Source organism: Mobula birostris, chromosome 3 (assembly GCF_030028105.1).
Source record: "Mobula birostris isolate sMobBir1 chromosome 3, sMobBir1.hap1, whole genome shotgun sequence".
Taxonomy (NCBI): domain Eukaryota; kingdom Metazoa; phylum Chordata; class Chondrichthyes; order Myliobatiformes; family Myliobatidae; genus Mobula; species Mobula birostris.
Genome location: NC_092372.1, coordinates 215,013,274 through 215,026,622, shown reverse-complemented (window position 1 = coordinate 215,026,622; position 13,349 = coordinate 215,013,274). Strand labels below are relative to the sequence as shown.

At 43.4% G+C, this 13,349-nt stretch overlaps 1 protein-coding gene across 2 annotated transcripts in view; it reads right to left on the bottom strand.

The window, feature by feature from the left end:
• The window catches only part of LOC140195556 (THAP domain-containing protein 2-like), a 33,327-nt gene that overhangs the window by 15,118 nt on the left and 4,860 nt on the right, over positions 1 to 13,349 (bottom strand). For both annotated transcript variants that reach the window (XM_072254085.1, XM_072254084.1), the window contains exons 2-3: positions 4,216 to 4,408; positions 75 to 1,147 (exon numbers count right to left, since the gene is read on the bottom strand). In XM_072254085.1, the coding sequence (XP_072110186.1) occupies positions 743 to 1,147; positions 4,216 to 4,408 (598 nt within the window). In that variant the 3' untranslated portion in view covers positions 75 to 742. The remainder of the gene's footprint in view (positions 1 to 74; positions 1,148 to 4,215; positions 4,409 to 13,349) is intronic.

Sequence of the window (13,349 nt, the reverse complement as noted above, 5' to 3'; positions counted from 1 at the left end):
CTGTAAATCAAAATATATTTTGTCACTTTCTTAAAAAAAGCATAAAAAGAGGCAATCAAATGCCAAAGACTTACCACCATGGATGGCACGTCAAAAGACTGCATCTGCCGGGGAATCCTCTTGTTGCTCGAACAATAGCAGGTGTAGCACCAGTTATTGACAAATGTTCTTTCCAGTTAGTTGAATAAGCACCTTATCTCTTTTACTGCTACCCGCAGAAATCCTGTATCAGATGAAGTCTCAATTGTGTTTGTGGCGTGCTACTGTCTGGCACAATGCTTCTTGGGCACTTCCAGACAGAGCTATTGGTACCAAAATCAAATGCATCACTAAAGGGTTTTGAGGCTGTAGTTCAGAAGGGTTATGAGGTGTCAAGGCACATCTCAAGCTGGTTATTTGTCAAGGTTCACTGAATAAAAATGTCACAGCATGGTTTAACTGTCCAATACCTTCTGACAAACCATGATAAAGCACCTGTCTGACTGTGTTTCTGAGCAGACATTTATTGCCAACGCAAATACTGGTGCCATGTAACACTGTTACACTTTACATCAACAAATGCAATGTGCATCACTTGTGACCCATTTGTTGATAAACAATAAATAAACAAAAGCATCCAGGCATTGCTGTTTGGTGAATAAAAGGCTGCTGAAAACCATTTTGCTTCTGTGCTTTAGTCAAAGATAAACAAACTGCCTTTTCTGGGCCACAGAACTATTTGCACTGGTGAATTACTGTCAGCTCATAGCTTTTTAAGCGATTTGTCACTTAAGACAGTCTGAATAAGCTCTGGCTCCTTGTCACTAGGCAAAAGGTTTTTCTCTCTGAGCTCCACGAGAAGATTGCTGATCCCTCTCCATTTCTTGACCACACGGCGTTCCCGCTGCTTGCTGATCTTTATTTGCTGCCTGAGGTAATCCACTTCATCCTGTAACTGGAATATCTTCCTCTTAGCGACAACAGGATTTGCCAAACAGTAACTGTGCTCTTGGAACACTTCCTTGATGCTGCTGGTTTGGGTACTGGTACTACTACATGTACTTGTGCTAATGTTAGTGTTACTGCCAGAGCTGGTGAAGGACTTGGGTGGGGTTTGTTGGTTACTGATGCCCACAGAAGTCAGGGGAGACTTTCTGCCTGTTAACTTCTTCAAAACAAAAAGAAAAAAAAACAATTACTAATAGTACTTCATGCCACCTTAAAAATTTCTTCCCTTCAGGCTGTTAATCTGATCAACCACCCACCCCCTCTAATCTATTACCTCAGACACCACAATGTACTTTAAACATTTTAAACTGCTTTTTATAAACATGGTTACAATGTAAATGCATGCTAGTATTTATGTATTTACCCATATTTTTATTCCAAATCCTTCCTTTAACCTTATTTTTATATAATTCTTTATTCTTTGTAATTGTTGAATGTTGCTTTTTGTTGCATCTCAAGCCAACTCACCGCAGCAAATCCTACTATATATATCTATCTATCTATCTAGGGCACCTTTTGCACAGTACTTCGTAATTTTATGTATTGCACTGTACTGCTGCTGTAAAAAAAACATTCATGACACATGTGACTGATCATAATCCTGATTCTGATATGGGTCTCTTTTGTGGACTGAGAGTGGGAAGGGGGCAGGGAGAAGTTGGGAAAAGGGGAAGACAGAGGAAGCACCAGAGAGACGTTCTCTAATGATCAAATCAATAATTTGGAATTAAATTACCTTGCCTGGTGTCTCAGAGCTGGGTGTATCCGACACCTCTTCCCCGCCCCCTCCCCCCCTCCCCTGGCACTCCTTCTCTGCCACCTGTCCCAAACCCCTCCTGTGGCGCTCCAACCTCACGATTCCCAACATCCTTGGTTCCAGCCAGATTTACAAAATTTCTCTCCACTCCACTCCATCCCAACCCTTCTGCATCTTAATCTTAACCAGCTGTTCTGTTTGTGTGTTTCTAAACTGAAATGTTAATTCTCGCTTTCCACAGAAGCTGCTTGACCTGCTGAGTGTTGTTCAGAATTTTCTGATCACATTTCCAATTTCCACTCTTTTGACTTTCTAATCCTACTTGTGACAGGCAGGTAACCATGGGTTGGGGTAGATAAAGAAAAGATTAAAGATGTCACATGTACTTTGAAATATACATTGATTTATGCCAAATCAATCAGCCAGGATATGTTGGGCAGCTCACAAGTGCCATCATGCTTCTGGCGCTAACTAACTTTGGATGTGGGAGGAAACTGGAACACCTGCCGAGAACATTCAGCTCCTTACAGGCAAAGGTGGGAAACAAACCCCGAACTGTAAAGGAAAGTGCTAACCACTACACTACCATGCATAGGAAGTGGAGCAATAGAAGAAATGGATGGAGAAGTTGACAGGAGTGTAGAGAGTGGAAGAGATAGAGGAGGGAGCAATAAAGGAGAGAAAGCACGAGTCAACAGCTTTTGTAATGATAATGAGGGCGACACTGAAAAAACTGAACAATTGTCTAAACTAAAACTTGTTTTGGTGTTTCAATGACTCCCTATTAACTCCCTTTCTTTGTACTCTCTATAATCTCTTGCTTTCTCTCAGCATTTTCATACTACCTTTGACATCCTGTACTTGGCTCCTTTTATAAAAACAATGTTTTGCTAATAAGACACAAGGAAAACATTATTTCTGTAACAAACTTTTCAGAGAACAGTACTGATGCCAATAATTTAAAAAAAATGATAATTTCAATTTTAAAAATATATTGAGATGTCTGTCATTGATCTCACTAAACACATATGCAGTTTGATAGGGTAGATGTGGAGTTGATAATTCCCTTGGCTGGGGGTCTAGAAATGATTAGCTTATCAAGAGAGAAGAAATTACACCAATGAAGCCTTGAATTTTCATATGCAAGAGAGTTGAGGTTCAATTACTATTTTCTGGACAGATCAATAGATCTTGATGTTAATAAAATCAAGGGACATGGGATTTAAACAGAAGCGTGGTACTGAGCTTAAAGGTCAGCCATGATCTTTACTGAATGCAGCTGGAGTTTGGGGTCAATACTGAAGGTCAGAGCCCAAAGGCTGATTGGACATCTGGAAGCTGAAACCCAATTACTGAAGCCTGGAGAATGGAGGCTGAAGTCCGGGAGGTGTGATTGTGTGTGTTTGTAAGTGGGTGGGAAGAAAGGGTCCTTAAAAACGTTTTTATTGAGATACAGTGTGGAATAGACCCTTCTGGCCCCTTGAGCCATACTGCCCAGAAACTCCTGCTTCAGTTAGTTACTGGCTGTCATGCCACTGATGTTTAGGGCAGCAATGAATGCCCTGATTTATCCGTAGTCTAATCATGGGACAATTTACAATGGCTAATTAACCTACCAACCAGTATGTCTTTGGAATGTGGGAGGAAACCAGAGCACCCAGAGGAAAGCCATAGGGAGAACATACAAATTCCTTACAGACAGCAGCGGTTATTGAACCCAGGTCACTGGTACTGTAAAGCGTCATGCTAACCACTACATAACCATGCCTTGTTTTGCTGTTGCTGTTTTGTTGCTTGTTGTGTTCTAATTTGTGTTGTTCTACTGAGCATTGTGGGCATGCTACGTTGGTGCATGAATATGTAGCGACATTTGTGTTTGCCCCCAACACATCCCAAGGTGCGTTGGTTGTTAACGCAAACAACACAATTCACCATACGTTTTGACATACGTGCAACAAATAAATCTGAATCCGAATGGCAGAAGGGCTAAGGTTTCTGTTTCTGCTTGTTATGTCCTCGAGCCAAAAATGTAGTTCTAGTAAATCAAATCAGAAGTGGATCCAAAATGTTAATGGAATACATGTTGGTTTTTAAAAAATGAGCTTACTTCCATTTCTCAGCTCTCAGTCCACTGGTTTGTAGATTACAAATACTCACCTACATGTTCAGACTTTCCTTAATTGAATAGGAGCCCCTCCAACACCATGTTTAGTGGCAACTTTCAAACCCGTACTATCCATTGGGTGATATTTTTTTTTTTTTTACCCTCAACCCTTTAATCTATATTCTTTGGTAACCAACTTTCCTATTAAAATAATCTCACTTCAGCTCCGCTTCTTCCGAAGAATCGCAAAGTTCATGACATAAATTATTAAGTTGCATATTCAGCATACACACCAAAAGTGAGACCATATCCCAGTGCTGCCTGGGATCATTTGGAGGTCAGATCACCTGTGCAAGCCCTCTCTTACTTTTTGAATATGCGGAGGGAAATCAAATATTGTAGGGACGGCGTCTTCTCGCAGGCGCCTGGTCTGTCCTGTCCGGTCAAAACAGGTTTGCTCAAAATGTTTGGAGCAAAGGAAAGTGTGTTTGCTTGGCTTGAAGTTTTCCCGCCGAACAAGTTGTATCCACTCCATCCGTCTCCTGGGGTTAGAGGGAAACCTTAAGAGTAAAAAAGTAAAAAGTTATCTTTCTGGGAACTGTAGACCTAAATTTCTGGATAGGTTTTAAAAAATGCAATTTCTTCGTAATACTGAAAGGGAGAAAAATAAACAACCATGGTAAGGTGGCACAGACATTGGAGCTGCATCTTACAGCACCAGAGACCCTGTTCATTGCTAAGCTCAGGCACTGTCTGTGTGGAGACTGCATGTTCTCCCTGTGACTGTGTGGCTTTTTCCAATGTGCTCCAGTTTCCTAGAACACCTCAAAGACCATAAGACATAGGACCAGAATTAGGTCATATGGCCCATTGAGTCTGCTTCCCCCCCCCCCCCCATTCAATCATGGCTGATCTTTTTCTCCCTCCTCCTCAGCCCCACTTCCCGTAACCTTTGTTACGTGTCTAACCAAGAACCTATCAAGCTCTGCCTTAAATGCACGCAATGACCTGGTCTCCACAGATGCCTGTGGTAACAAATTCACAACCCACTGACTAAAGACTCCTCATCTCTGTTTTAAATGGACACCCCTTTATCCTGAAATTGTGCCCTCTTGTCCTAGGCTCCCCCACCATGGGAAACATCCTTTCCACATCTACACTGTCTAGGCCTTTCAATATTTGAAAGGTTTCAATGAGACACCCCCTCATCCTTCTAAATTCCAGCAAGTACAGACCCAGAGCCATTAAACGTTCCTCATATGATAACTCTCTCATTGAGTTCAACTTGAAATTTGAGAGGGAGAAAGTAAAGTCTGACCTAGCAGTATTTCAGTGGAAATTACAGTGGTGTGAGAGAGGAGTTGGCCAAATTAAATTGGAAGGAGATGCTGGCAGGGATGACAGCAGAGCAGCAATGGTTTCAGTTTCTGGGGAAAATGAGGAAGATGCAGGATAGATGTATTCTAAAAACAAAGAAATACTCAAATGGTAAAATAATACAACCGTGGCTGACATGGGAAGTCAAAGCTAGTGTAAAAGCAAAAGAGAGGGCATACAACAAAGCAAAAATTAGTGGGAAGACAGGGGATTGGGAAGCTTTTAAAAACCTAGACAGCAACTAAAGGAATCTTTAGGAGGCAAAAGATGAAAATGTGAAAGCAAGCTAGCAAACAATATCAAAGTGGATAGTATAAGCTTTTTTCAAGTATGTAATTAAAAAAAAAAAGACATGAAAGTGGATATAGGACCGCTAGAAAATGAGGCTGGAGAAATAATAACCAGGGACAAGGAGATGGTAGATGAACTAAATGAGTATTTTGCATCAGCCTTCACTGTGGAAGACACTAGCATTTTGCCAGATGTTGAAGGGTGTGAGGGAAGGGAAGTGAGTGCAGTTACTATTACAAGACAGAAGGTGCTCAGAAAGCTTAAAGACCTAAGAGTACACAGGTCACCCGACCAGATGAACTGCACCCTAGGGTTCTGAAAGAGGTAGTGGTAGAGATTGTGGGGGCATTACTCCGTTACTAAAATGATCTTTCAAAAATCATTGGACTCGGGCATGGTGCCAGAGGACTGGAAAATTGCAAATGTCATTCTACTCCTTAAGAAAGAAGGAAGGCAGCAGAAAGGAAATTATAGACCAGTTAGCTTGACCTCAGTGGCTGGAAAGATGTTGGGAGTCAATTATTGGTGGCACAGGACAAGATAGGACAACGTCAGCATGGTTTCCTCAAGGGAAAATCTTGCCTGATCAACCTGTTGGAATTCTTTGAGGAATTTACAAGTAGAATAGATAAAGGGGATGCAATGACATTATATATTTGACATTATATATTTGGACTTACAGAAGGCCTTTGAGAAGGTGCCACATATGAGGCTGCTTATCAAGTTAAGAGACCATGGTATTACAGGAAAATTACTGGCATGGTTAGAGCACTGGCTGATTGGTCGGAGGCAATGAGTGGGAATAAGAGGCTCCTTTTCTGGTTGGCTGCCAGTGACTACTGGTGTTCTGCAGGGGTTGGTGTTGGGACTGCTTTTTAGGCTGTATGTCCATGATTTAGATGATGGAATAGATGGCTTTGTTGCCAAGTTTGCAGATTATATGAAGATTGGTGGAGGATCAGGTAGTATTGAAGAAACAGTAGGCTGCAGTAGGACTTAGATTAGGAGAGTAGGCATAAAAGTGGCAATTGAAATACAATATTGGAAAATGCATGGTCATGCACCTGGTAGTAGAGATAAATGTACAGACTATTTTCTAAATGGGGAGAAAATCCAAAAATCTGAGATGCAAAGTGACTTGGGTGTCCTTGTGCAGAACAACCTAAAGGTTAACTTGAAGGTCGAGTCAATGATGAGGAAGGCAAATTCAATGTTAGCATTCATTTCAAGAGGTCTGGAATACAAGAGCAGGGGAGTGATGCTGAGTCTTTATACGCCACTGGTGAGGCCTCACCTTGAGTACTGTGAACAGTTCTGGGCTTCACATCTAAGAAAAGATGTGCTGGCATTGGAGAGGGTTCACAGGAGATTCACAAGGATGATTCCGGGAATGAAAGAGTTATCATATGAGGAACATTTGATGGCTCTGGGTCTGTACCTGCTGGATGTGGGTTGTCAGACTCGCTGGCCTTTGTACTGTCAGATCCTGATGCTTTTGCAATCCAAAGATCCTTTGGAAGTCAAGAACGAGACATAAAACTTGTGGCTTACGGCTGTATTAAGTGTTTCAAGAGCAGAGAAGCAAAGGAAAGATCAGACTAGAAAGTAGTCATGGTCTCCTCACACCTGACTACACAGAATATTCCATTGATGGTCTCCTCACACCTGACTACACAGAATATTCCATTGATAACAGTTAAGCAATAGGATAGGCAAATACAAGTAATTTGACACTTGTCACTGAAACCAAGAAGTTTCCAGAAAAATACAGAGGCAATTACACCACAACCACTGGAAAATTCACTGAACAATTACATGTACGTAGGTGATTATATAAAAATACACGCAAGCATAGGAAAGTTAAACTAAAAGGGCAATAACAATTATACAGCCCAATCCAACATTAGTGTAAGCGAGCGGTAGAATCTATGGTGAGTCGACGGGTAAATGGGAAGGATAAGAAATGGGATTAATGTAGGGTTGGTGTAAATGAGTTGGTGCCATTTTACAGGTCGACAGATAGAAACATAGAAAACCTACAGTACAATACAGGCCCTTTGGTCCACAATGCTGTGCTGAACATGTCCCTACCTTAGAAATTACCTAGGGATACCCATAGCCCTCTATTTTTCTGAGCTCCATGTACCTATCCAGGAGTCTCTTAAAAGATCCTATCGTATCCGCCTCCACCACCGTCGCCAGCAGCCCATTCCACCCACACACCACTCTCTGCGTAAAAAAAGCTTACCCCTAACATCTCCTCTGTACCTACTTCCAAGCACCTTAAAACTGTGCCCTCTCATGCTAGCCATTTCAGCCCTGGGAAAAAGTCTCTGACTATCCACACGATCACTATCTCTCACCATCTTATACACCTCCATCAGGTCACCTCTCATGTACCATGGAAAGCATACTGACTGGTTGCATCACTGTCTGGTATGGAGTGGGGAAAGGGGAATTGTGCTGGGTAGCCCCCGAATGTCACCACAGTTCTGGCACCAACATAGCATGTCCACAGCTCATTAACCCCAAATGCATGTCTTTGAAAGGTGGGAGGAAGCTGGAGCACTTGGAGAAACCAATGCAGCCATGGGGAGAATGATAAACTCCTTACAGACAGTGGCAGGTATCAAACCCCGTTCTTACACTAACACTTTAAAGCACTGTGCTAACTGCTACGCTGCCATGCTGCCCTGATCTCACTAATTACATATTAATGATATTTTATTTACATATTCATACATTAATAATGGAAGTAAACCACCACAGCGTGCTAAGATTACTTTGTAGGATAATTCATATTTTTGTTCTAATGTCCTATATTGATCTAGATTATTTAATATACACCTTGGGGATATTTCTGTAATTTTTTTGAGGTACCATGCACTATTAACTATTTAAAGTATTTAAAGTTCTAGCATTTGACTAAATAGGTAAAATCATAAGTGGTTGTGGTTCAAAGATTTCACTGCAGGCAAGATTGCAGTCATAAACTTTGGACATAAAGTGGATAGATTTTAATAACTTACAAATAGTAGAAGATTACAACAGCAGAGTTTGAAGTGATGCAGAAAATAATCAAACAGCTGTTGGAATGGTAGGCTTTATATTTAAAGGAATGGAGCACCGAGAGTGTAGAGGTTAACTAGAAGTATACAAAGCCTTGATAGATCATCCAAACTACTTCGGGGTAGATAAAGTGGCCTTATGTGAAGTGCAGTGTAAATTTACCAGAATGACTAAAAGAATCACATTATTAGGAGAGATCACACAAACTGAGCTTGTGGATTCTGCAATTTAGAAAAGTAAGAGTGACTTGGACAAGCTTTTTAAATACAGGAATTTATCAGGTAATCCGGGGAATCTGGGAAGCTGGTTGGACTTCAGCACTCCTCTCTCCTCCTCGAACCTCACCCCCTCTGAATGCACTGCCCTTCACTCTGTCTGCACCAATCTCAGCCTTACCATCAAACTCGCAGACAACCGGGTTGCTGTTGCAGTGTGGCGAACTGCTATCTACTTTGCAGAGGCTAGGCGGCAACTCTCAGACAACTCCTCTTCCTTACCCCTTGAAAAGATCCCCACTCCAGACCATCAGAAAATTGACTCTGACACTTTCACTAATCTTCATTAACTCTGAAGGACTCCCACTCACTGCCACCAAACTCGTAGTTCTCTTACCCTGCACTGCTTGTTTCTACCTCCTACCCAAGGTTCACAAAAAACCTGACTGTCCAGGTAGGCCCGTTGTCTCTGCCTGCTTGTGCCCACAAACCTAGATTCTATTCTATCCCCCTTGGTTCAGTCCCTTCCCACCTACATCTGCAACACTTCACATGCTCTTGATCTCTTCAACAACTTTCCTAGCCCTGACTGCCTCATTTTCACCATGGATATCCAGTCCCTATACACTTCTATCCTCCGTCATGAAGGCCTTAAAGTTCTTTGTTTCTTTCTCAACAAAAGACCCAACCAGTTCCTCTCCTCTACTACCCTTCTCCATCTTCAAGAATTGGTCCTCACCCTCAACAATTTTTTTCTTCAGCTCCTCCCACTTTCTCCAAACTCAAGGGCTAGCCATGGGTACTCCCCACAGGCCCCAGCTGTGCCTGCCATTTTGTTGGCTACGTGGAACAGTCCATGTTCCAAGCCTTCCCTGGTAATGCTCTCCAATTCTTATGCAATGCATTGGTGCTGCTTCATGCACCCTTGCTAAGCTTGTCAATTCTATCAACTTTGCCCCCAACTTCCCTTGATCCATTTCTTGACCCCTCACCCCTTTCTCGATCCCTTTTTTCCATCTCAGGAGACAAACTGTCTACTGACATCATTTATAAGACTACTGATTCCCATGGCTATCCTGACTAAATCTCTTCCAACCCTGTCCCTGTAAAAATGCTATGCCCTTTGCTCAGTTCCTTTGTCTCCAACGCATCTGTTCCCAGTATGAGGTTTTCTTTTCCAGGACATCAGAGGTGTCCTCCTCCTTCTGTCAGTATCTCCAGTTGAACTTTGTCTTTTTGTGTGTTTTCCCCCTAGCTGTCAGTCTGTGGTTTTGTATTGCCATGTGCTCCTGTCCCCGCTCCTGCTCTACTCTGGCCCCTGTATTACTGAGTCCTCCGTCTCTCATCTGCTTCTCATTATTACCTGTACTGCTGCCACCTGTGTCTCATTGTGCTCCACCAGGAGGCTTACAGCTCAGCCAGGGCCAACCTGAGGAGGGGAATCTCTCAGGCTAAACTCATATACAAACAGAGGATCGAGGAGCATTTCAACTCCCGGCGCATATGGCGTGGCATACAGATTATCATAGACTTCAAACCACCCAGTACTGTGCCCCCTTCCAGCTCTGTTTCCCTCCCTGATGAGCTCAATTACTCCTACGCTCTCTTTGACCGAGGGGACAAGGAGGTCACCCTCAAAGCGGATCTCCCACCTGGTGAACTGTCTCTCTCAATTTCCACCTCCAATGTTTCACCTGAGCAGGGTGAATGTATGGAAGGCAGCTGGTCCGGATGGAATACCTGACCGTGTGCTCAGAGTCTGTGCAGGGCAGTTGGCCAGGGTCTTCATGGACATTTTCAATCTGTCCCTGGCACAGGCATCCACTGCCACGGGCCTGAATGATTTCCACCCAGTTGCACTCGCCCCCATCATTGCAAAGTGCTTTGAGAGACTGGTTCTATCACATCTGAAATCCTGTCTGCCCACTACCCCGGACCCCCATCAATTTGCCTATCACACCAACAGGTCAACAGAGGACGCCATCTCCATGGCGCTTCACTCTGCCCTGACCCACCTGGACAGCCCCAACTCTTACATCAGAATGCTGTTCATTGACTTTAATTCAGCATTCAATACTGTGATCCCCTCCAAGCTCAGCACCAAACTTCGCCAGCTTGGTATCAGTTCATTCCTCCGTGATTGGACCTTGGACTTTCTGTCTAACAGACCCCAATCTGTTAAGTTAGACAACCTCTCCTCCTCCATTCTCACCCTGAATACCAGCGTGCCTCAAGGCTGTGTGCTGAGCCCTCTTCTGTACTCCCTTTTCACATATGACTGCATTCCTGTACATGGTTCTAACTCCATAATCAAGTTCGCAGACGACACCACGGTGGTTGGCCTGATCAGAGGGGATGACGAGACAGCCTACAGGGATGGGGTCCAGCACCTGGCTGTGTGGTGTGCCGATAACAACCTGGCCCTTAACACCCAGAAGATCAAGGAGATTATTGTGGACTTTAGGCATGCTAGGAGCCACACTCATGTCCCCATCTACATCAACGGAGCTGTAGTGGAGCGTGTATCAAGCTTGAAATTCCTTGGTGTCCACATTTCCGATTATCTCACCTGGTCCCTGAATTCCTCCATCCTGATTAAAAGCCTTTATTTCCTGCAGAGCATCAAGAAAGCTCACCTCTGTCCCAGGATATTGACGGACTTTTACCGCTGTACCATTGAGAGCATACCCACCAAATGCATCTTAGTGTGGTATGGCAATTGTCCCGTATCAGACCACAAAGCACTCCAGCGTGTGGTGAAAACTGCCCAGTGGATTATTGGCACCTAATTGGCCACCATTGAGAACATCTACCATAAACGCTGCCTGGGCAGGACGAAAAGCATTATCAAGGCTGCATCTCACCCTAACCATGGACTTTTTACTTTCCTCCCATCTGCTCCCACACCAGCAGGCTTAGGAAGAGCTTTCTCCCTGAGGCTGTGACCCTGCTGAACCTCATATCACAGTGCTAAGCAGTATTGCACCCATATTGGACTGTCTCAGTACTTTTATATTTGTGTGCTGTAGCACTTACTTTTTATTTGCAGTTATTTTGTAAATAATATTCTTTTGCACTTCTGGTCAGATGCTAATTGCATTTCATTGGCTTTGTATCTGTACTCGGCACAATGACAATAAAGTTGAATCTAATCTAATCATCTGCCTCTCTGTTTATTGTTCAGTGTATTTCAGTCCTGTGTTTTCACCCGTTTGTTGCCAGATTGTGCCAGTGAATTTTCCTGAGCCTTTCCAGCATTCGTATATGTACTCTGCCCGTCTGAATATCGACTCTGCCTGCTTCCCGATTCTGGTTTTCGGATTTCTCTGGTTGTTTTGATCTCTGTGTGAACTTTGACACCGACTTTGTTTGCACCTTGGGATTTGTTACTCAATTAATATCACTGTGTGCACAGTACTGGGTCTGTGATTGGATCCCTGCTCCAGCGTCCTGACATCTTCAAAGGATGGGGCTTCCCTTCCTCTACCATTAATGCTGCTGTCACTCGCATCTCCTGCACACTCGGCGAAGCTACCAAGCCCGGTGGAGCCATTTCTACTGACAGGAGAAGGGACAAAGGTGGGTTACTGGCACCTTAAAACCAGTCGCTTCGGGCTGATGGGGCTTATGAGCTGTGGCTGGCAGCTCACCTAGGAGAAGTAAAACTGATCTCTAGCCTCTGCTGCCTTGCAGCTATTCCCATTCATGAGGAAGTCTTTGGGAGTAAATCCCAAGGAAAATATCTGGAGCTGGAGTCCTTAAGGCACTACTACGTTGAGTTCAGTGCTGACTGGCAATAAGGGCACAATTGAGAGCATCCTGACTGGCTGCATCACTGCCTGGTATGGGAACTGTACTTCCCTCAATTGCAGGACTCTGCAGAGAGTGGTGTGGACAGCCCAGCACATCTGTAGATGTGAACTTCCCACTATTCAGGACATTTACAAAGACAGGTGTGTATCTTTAAAAAAAAGCCTGAAGGATCATTGGGGGCCCCGAGTCATCCCAACCACAAACTGTTCCAGCTGCTACCATCCGGGAAGCGGTACCGCAGCAGCATAAAAGCCAGGACCAACAGGCTCCGGGACAGCTTCTTCCACCAGACCATCAGACTGATTAACTCATGCTGACACAGCTGTATTTCTATGTTATATTGTCCTGTTGTACACACTATTTATTATAAATTACTATAAATTGCACATTTAAACAGACGTAATGCAAAAATTTTTTACTCATGTATATGAAGGATATAAGAAACAAAGTCAATTCAGTTCCTCTGCTGGTGGTGCCAAACTGTATCAGTCTCTGACGTTCATTAGATGCGTGGGAGTTTGCTACAAGGGCAACAGCTTGCTTTCCACGTTGTTTTGCCCTTGCTTGGACACAACATCCATGGTTGACCCTGACCCTCAGTGATGTTTACACTGACCCATCTAGTCTTTAAAATTCTATATTGTTCCAAGTTCCATAAACTCTTAAATTTTAAACTTCCATCCTCATTTTTAAAGATTGAGTAGACTGGAGCTAATTTCCTTACATGAACAAATGT